The sequence below is a fragment of the Tupaia chinensis genome, unplaced genomic scaffold (genome assembly GCF_000334495.1).
Source record: "Tupaia chinensis unplaced genomic scaffold, TupChi_1.0 Scaffold000465_1, whole genome shotgun sequence".
In the NCBI taxonomy this organism is placed as follows: domain Eukaryota; kingdom Metazoa; phylum Chordata; class Mammalia; order Scandentia; family Tupaiidae; genus Tupaia; species Tupaia belangeri.
Genome location: NW_006159974.1, coordinates 784,284 through 791,341, shown reverse-complemented (window position 1 = coordinate 791,341; position 7,058 = coordinate 784,284). Strand labels below are relative to the sequence as shown.

At 52.7% G+C, this 7,058-nt stretch overlaps 1 protein-coding gene across 4 annotated transcripts in view; it reads left to right on the top strand.

Annotated features, from left to right (window-relative positions):
* The first annotated feature begins 29 nt into the window (after positions 1-29).
* ORAI2 (ORAI calcium release-activated calcium modulator 2) overlaps positions 30-7,058 on the top strand; it is a 17,970-nt gene continuing 10,941 nt past the window's right edge. The window contains exons 1-2 of one of the 4 annotated variants that reach the window (XM_006155662.3): positions 30-205; positions 3,992-4,408. In XM_006155662.3, coding sequence (XP_006155724.1) covers positions 4,184-4,408 — 225 coding nt within the window. In that variant the 5' untranslated portion in view covers positions 30-205; positions 3,992-4,183. Of the gene's footprint in view, positions 206-948; positions 2,014-3,991; positions 4,409-7,058 lie in introns of those variants that run through there. The other 3 variants (XM_006155659.3, XM_014590603.2, XM_006155661.3) reach the window with 3 other exon arrangements.

The window sequence follows — 7,058 nt, the reverse complement described above, 5'->3', positions numbered from 1 at the left end:
CCGCGCGGTGGCCTTGGCAGCGTCTGCGGCGGCCAGCGAAGGCGGGGCTGGGGGACCCGGCGGGACTCGCGGAAGGAGGGAGGGGGCCACGCTCGGCGCCCCGGCGCGACCACAAGGCCACAGGGCCACAGGCCCACACGGCCACGCCATCGCCGCCTGCGCGAGCCCTGAGCTGAAGCCGGGCGGGGTTGGCAGGGCAGCTCCGGTGAGTGCTCGGCGGCGGACCTGCGCCCACTCCTTCGGCCGCAGGGTCTCATGGGGAGAGCGTGGGCCCCCGCCCAGATTGGACTGGGACATCGGACAGAGGAGGGGACGGGGCTTCTCCTGGACACGCTCGGGTTGGGGCGGAAGGAGGCGAGGACGGCTGCTCGGTTCCCGGGGAATCCCGGGCGGGGTGCGGCGGCTGGTTGGTTGGAGGTCTGGGCGCTGGCTGGGTGCGGGTGCTGTGGCCGCTTGGGCTTCCCTTCCCCCAAAGATAAGGGTGGACACCTCTTAAGGCCCCTGTGGGGGGTTTCACAGTCCCCTCTCCGTGCGCCTGTGTGACAGACACCCATTGCCTGTGCCCTAGATATTAGAGGAAGTCGAGCTCGGCGACTGCACAACCCACCTGGTGAAATGGTTCAGACGGGCCTGCCCAGGAGACTCTCCAGTCTAGCAAGAGTCACCATTTTCCTACAAGTTCTCTTTTCTCTCTCTCTCTCTTTTTTATTTTATTTTTTGGGAGGTTTTTGCCATAGGGCGCATGTGCTCACCAGCCAGACAGAGAGAGACAGAGAAACAGAAAGCAAGAAATCACCCCCCAAGGGGGATGGCCATTCTACAATCCCTTCTCCTCCATTCTCCTCTTAGGACGACGCATGCACACGCACCCAGCGTGAGTTTTAAGCCACCCGGACGGGAACCGTGGTCGACTACATGGGAATCCAACTACATGGGAGTCCAGCGACATAGCCATTACGCTAACTGCTGATCCCCAAGTTCTCTTTTCTTTGCTTCTTACAAAACAAAATAAACCAAAAAGCCGGGTAAGGTTGAGCCAGGAAGCATCCTTTGATTCCTGTACCACCTGACAGACCTGTCATGCTCCATCTTGTACCCCAGTGTGGGGACCAGACTCTGTCTCTCCTCCCTGGGTAGAGGCCTGGCCTAAGGGAAGGGGATGGGAGCATAAAGGATGGGTTTTCATCCCACCCTGGGCCACTCCCTCTGAAAGAGGTGGCCAGAGGGCCTTTCCTTCCCACCCTGCCTACTCTGGGGACACCTACAGGACTAAGACTGCTTGACCACTCCCTAGAGGTCACCTGAGACGACCCTGCCCCTACTGCCCAGCTCCACCCTAGTGCTCCAGCCTGCCCACCTTACTGATGGCCCCTGCTCTTCCTCCTCTTCCTCCCTCCCTTTGAAGGCTGCCAGGCCATCCCCAGTCCTTCCGTCCCCCCAGTCTGAACTGTGGTCCCAAACCAGACTGACCCAGCTGTGCCCAGACGGTTCCACTCACCACTCCCTGTGTGCCTTTGTGGCCCGTGTCTATAGGAAGTCCAGCATAGTCACCCTGCCTGGCCTGAGGCTCCTAAGTTTCTTCTACCTACATCCCCCGACCCTGCCCTGCCCAAGCAGCCTGCCCTCCCACCATGTCTCCAGGAGCCATCCTAAACATGCAGGTGGAGCTGGTCTTCCTGCCTCTCAGAACCCTTCCAGGCTGGCAGCATCCTGTCTTTGAGGATGCACTCTCTGTGGCCAAGTCCTGTGTCCTTGATCCCTGATGGTGCCTGCAGGGACCCTTCCCCTCCTCGGTGTGAGACAGCCACCCCATCTCTGCTCCTTCCCCATCGACTGCAGCATGTAGCTGTTTGATGAGAGTCACCCCTTGCCTCGTCCCACACTGGGCAGTGATTCCATAGAGATGAAGACTCGCACCTTTGAGCCTGAGTACTGAATGCAGTCGAATGCCGTGTCTGTGGGATGCCCCTTCTGCATGCTGCCTTCATCAACCCTGCAAGTTCAACCCTGCAGGTTATATATGGGGGGAGCTGGGGACCAAAAGTACATTCCCCAATTCTGACAATTTCCGCAGATGGTTAGCAAGCATTGTTTCTATGAATTCTCCCCAATGGAAGGGATGTTCAGGGATGGAAGTACCTACATGCTAAGCTGCTGTGGATGTGGGCGAGGAAGAGTGACCATGTGCCCAAGTTGGCATTCCTGTAAATGACCCTCTACTTGACCCTGGCAGAGAGAGCGTGGAACTATCCTCCAGGGAGCCTGTGGGCCAGTCGAAGCTGTGGCTCTGCGGCCTGGCAGAGAACAGAAAGGAAAGCATGCCACACGAGACCTTTCCCAGCTCCGGCACCTTCCTACTGAGCCCTTCTGGAGAGTGGCATGACTCGGGCCAGCCAGGTGGCATGGTGGTTAAGGCGGCTGGATCCCACATGGCCCACAGCACAATTCAAGTCCTGTCCCAGTGGCTTGAAAAGTATGCTGTGCGTGTGTGTGTGCACATGTGCCCAAAATTCCAAGAGAGTGGAGCAAAAGGAATGATCATCCCCCCTGGAGGTTGCTTTCTACCTCTCTCTCTCTCTCTCTCTCTCTCTCTGGAGTACATGTGCCCTATACCAAGTTTTTTTGTTTGTCTGTTTCTTTTTTTATTAAGAGATTTTTGCTGGGGTATTTCGTCAGCTGCCAACCCTGGTTACCACCACCCACCTGCCCTCAGCCATGCTCCCAGGCACCTAGAAACACTGCTCTGTTTGTAGGAGCCTTGAGCAGGCTTTCCATGGGGCCTCTGTGGGCCTGGATGGAGGAGTCACTGTCTGTGCCAAATCAGCTGCAAGGTGCCTGTGCCCTTGAAGCCTGCCCCGCAGATTAATCAGAGCTGAGGCCGGCGTGCTGCCGCGCGAGCCGGCCCCTTGGGCCACACGAGACCGCCAGTCCCCGCTTTGGATTAGTGGAGACCTGAACTTCACAAATCTCCACAGATCAGTCCTTCTGATGTTTAGTCCCTGTTCTTGTCAAACCAGACGTCTACCAGGGATGACTCTAGGAATCTCCAGTCTCCATTTCTCCTTAAAATGTGCCCACGTCAGTTGGAAGATTCAGTTTTCATTTTGATAAAGGTCTCTGTTGCAGTGTGTATGTGGCTTTACTTTAGTTACGTAAACCACATCTTTTTTAATGCTGTACTGTATTGATGGAAATTTAAGTTGGATCTGAGAAACCAGTGGCTACTTGGAAATGTCTAGTCCCTGTTTGGCACCTGGACATTGAAAGCAGTTTTTTTTTAATTAATTTTTGTTCATTTATTCATTTTTAGTTTTGACTAGAGAGACAGAGAGAGAAAGAGGCAAAGTGAGAAAGCAAGCCACCAGTTCTGAGACTTGAACCATGGTCGGCCATGTGGGAGTGTCCAGCGCCTTAACCACCACACCACTTGCTGGTCCCTTGAAAGCAGTTTTGAATCTTCAGTGCATTATCTTGTAGGGGCCCAGCCAAGGTGGTGCAGGTAGTAGGGTGCTGCTGCATGATACTGGGGCCATGTGGCAGGTCTGGGGTTCAGATCCAGGTTGACCTGATTGCACCTGAGATTCCTAGCTGGCTGAAAGGCTGGGTGAAGGATCCTGGCATGGCGAGATCCTGTCAAGGGTCCTTGTCTTTCCCTCTCTCTCCAACAAAGTTCTATAGGTGAGAATACCCCCTTTTTGAAGATGAGGGGGCCAGGTCAGTGTAGTACAGTCAGATAGTGTAGTACAGTCAGATTCAGGTTTTGTAACTTTAGGCTCTAGGCTCTTTCTAAAAGCTTCAGCTGCCCGTTCCTTGAAGGCAGGTGCAAGTCAGAGGGTTGAGTAGGTACTGTGGGACAACCTTTGCACTCCATCCACCCACAAGCCACACCTGGTCGGAGCCCTTCTGAGCGTCAGGAGGCCAGATTCCAGCCACTCCAGGTCAGTGCTGCGGTGGCGGTGCTGGTAACACATTCCGCCTTCCTCTCCTGCAGGTGAGCTGCACGTTCCTGTTTGGGCTCTGCCTCCAAGATCAGGACCCCACACCCACGCTCTCTTCAGACCCCTGGCTCCGGCATGGATGTATACAGCAGGCTCAGGGAGGATTAAATGGGCTTGATTGTACCTGGCTTCTCACGGTCGGGAAGCCTGAGCGTCTCTCTCCCACCCCCAGCCTGGCTCCCACCATGAGCGCTGAGCTCAGCGTGCCTGTGGACCCCTGCACTCCTGCCTGCCCTGAGCCCGGCCACAAGGGTATGGATTACCGGGACTGGGTCCGCCGCAGCTACCTGGAACTGGTCACCTCCAACCACCACTCGGTGCAGGCTCTGTCCTGGAGGAAGCTCTACCTGAGCAGGGCCAAGCTGAAGGCCTCCAGCAGGACCTCAGCCCTCCTCTCAGGCTTCGCCATGGTGAGTGCAAACACATGGGGGCGGCAGGTTGGGGGGCATGGTTGGGGAATAAACCACTTCCCCCACCTCATGGGCCCCTGGGAAGTGCCTGCCCATGTGCTAGTCCTCCAAGAGGACCATTTTGCTGGGCCCACTCACTTATGTTCACATAAAGGAGGTTTGCAGAGATAGTCAGAGTAGCTTCAGTGTAGGGGTTCCTGGGGAAAGGTCCCATGTGTGCCTCATCTTGGGCATCATGCAAAAGGTGGAAAGCTGACAGATGTCAATAGGGATTCATGGATTGACTGGAGTTTGCTCAGTTGAGCCCAGTGGGGACACACATGCTCCCCAAATATGGCCTCTGGGGTGACAAAGCAGTTTCTGGCCCAGCTCCCGGATGCTGCTTTCCCTCTGAGTCATCCCGAGGACAGGAGTCAGTCCTGGGCAAAGCTTCAAAGGGCCAGCTCCTGTTGACTCTAAAGCTCTCATCATCCCATATCCCTTTGGGAAATTATCCAGGAGCTGGAGTGAGATGGTGCAGGCAGCACCCCACCCCCAGGTTAGGAGCGGCATCAGATCACTGTTCAGACTGCAGAGCACCTTGGTAAAATTAGTGCTTTGTGTGCACTTAGAATGCGCCTTATTCCTTTACATAAAAACAAGTGTTGCCTTTCTGTAGCCCCAAGCCTCAGTTGCTAAATTGGTAATGCAACTTAAAATAAAAAACTGTCTGAGTAAGCTACCGACCACAAGGGCCCAGTCCGTCATCGCATGGGTCTTTCAGAAAAAATGACACTTTTCATTATCAGAAAGGAAGGCCTAGAGTTCGCACAGGGTGGACAGGTGGTCAGTTTGCATTCAGATCTGTAGTTCAAAGCGTTATTTGAGTCTTTTGGTTTATTTTTCTTAACTTATTTCAAAAGCGTATAATTGTATGTACAATTGATGTACAATTTTGGCTTGTAGTGAATTTATTCCAGTGGTTTTCATCACACTAAAAAGACAGGCCAGCAAATAGCATAGCAGCTATGTTGCTGGATTCCCACATGGCCAGCTGCGGTTCAAATATCGGGCCTGGTGGCATGAATACCACTTTGGGCATGTGTGCATACGCACCCAAGATCCTGGGAGAAGAATGGAGGAAAAGGGACTGAGCGTGACTATCCACCCTGTGGGGTGATTTCTCACTTTCCTCTCACCGTTTCTGTCTCTCTCTCTCCAGCGAGCACACGTCCCTAAGGCAAAAAATATCTTTATAAACAAGAAAAGACAGAGTAGGGAACCAGTAGGTGGTGTGGTGGTTAAAGCACTGGATCCCACATGGCTAACTGTACAGTTCAAGTCCCAGACCCAGCAGCTTGAAAATCATGCCAGGCATGTGTGCTTGCATGCCCAAAATTTCAAGAGGAGAGTGGAGGAGACATGATTGTTGGCATGGCCGTCTACCCTGGGGGGGTGTTTCCCACTTTGTCTCTCTCTGGTGAGTGCACACCCTATAGTAAAACCCTAAAATAAAAAAAATAAATAAATAATAAAAATAAATAAAAAATAGAGTAGGGAGGACGAGCAGTTAGTGTAATGACTATGTCACTGGACTTCCATGTAGTCGACCACGGTTCGTGTCCCGGACCCGATGGCTTGAAACTCACGCCAAGTGTATGTGCGTGTGTGCCCAAGATCCCAAGAGGGGAATGGAGGAGAAGGGATTGTGGCGTGGCCATCCCCCTTGGGTGGTGATTTCTCACTTTCTGTCTCTCTGTTTCTCTCTGTCTTTCTGGCAAGCGCACGCGCCCTATAGCAAAAACCTCTTCAAAAAATAAATAAATAAATAAACAGAGTAGGACCCAGCCGTGGTATAGCATGGTGCTAAGATGCTGCAGGCTGGCACATGGGAGGCCTGGGTTGGATTCTGGGTCTAACCTAAAAGCTGAGTATGGGGTACATGCCTGATATCCCAGCAACTCAGGAGGCTGAGGCACATCACAAGCTCAAGGAAGAGAGACCCTATCTAAAAGAGAGCCTGGCATGGTGGCAATCACCTATTGGTCTCAGGCTAAGACAGAAGGATTGTGACAGAGGCCATGTCTTGAAGAGAAAAAGAGTAGTTTTCAAGCTTAATTTTAAGGAATGTGTGTGGGAAATTTAGATGTCACTATGAAAACTGGAGCTCGGAGCTCGTTTTTCTGTACCACAGGAGAATTACAGTATTGCATTATGTTTTTCTGGTCTTTTTTTTAACTTGGGAAAACTAACTCTACTAAGCATTATAGAACTTAATACAGTAACATAGTTTTCTTTTTGTGAGGAAACCTGGGTCAGAAATCACTTCCTGCCTGCAGCTGTCTTTTTTTTTTTTTTTTTTTTTACCAAAGAGAGACAGAGGCAGAGAGAGACATGCACCTGCTGGTCCCGCAGCTGTCTTAGTCCCTGTCCGTACAAACATTTGGCTTTACAAATTTAGGGAAGCACCACAGTTTTTCAGCCAACAAAATGCTCACCCAAGTCAAAGCCTTCAAAATCACTGGGAACCAGCAGTTAGCGTAATGGCTATGTCACTGGACTCCCACGTAGTCAACCAAGGTTCACCTCCTGGACCTGGTCGCTTAAAACTCATGCCGGGCGCGTGTGCGTGCGTGCCCAAGATCCCGAGAGGAGAATGGAGGAGAAGGGA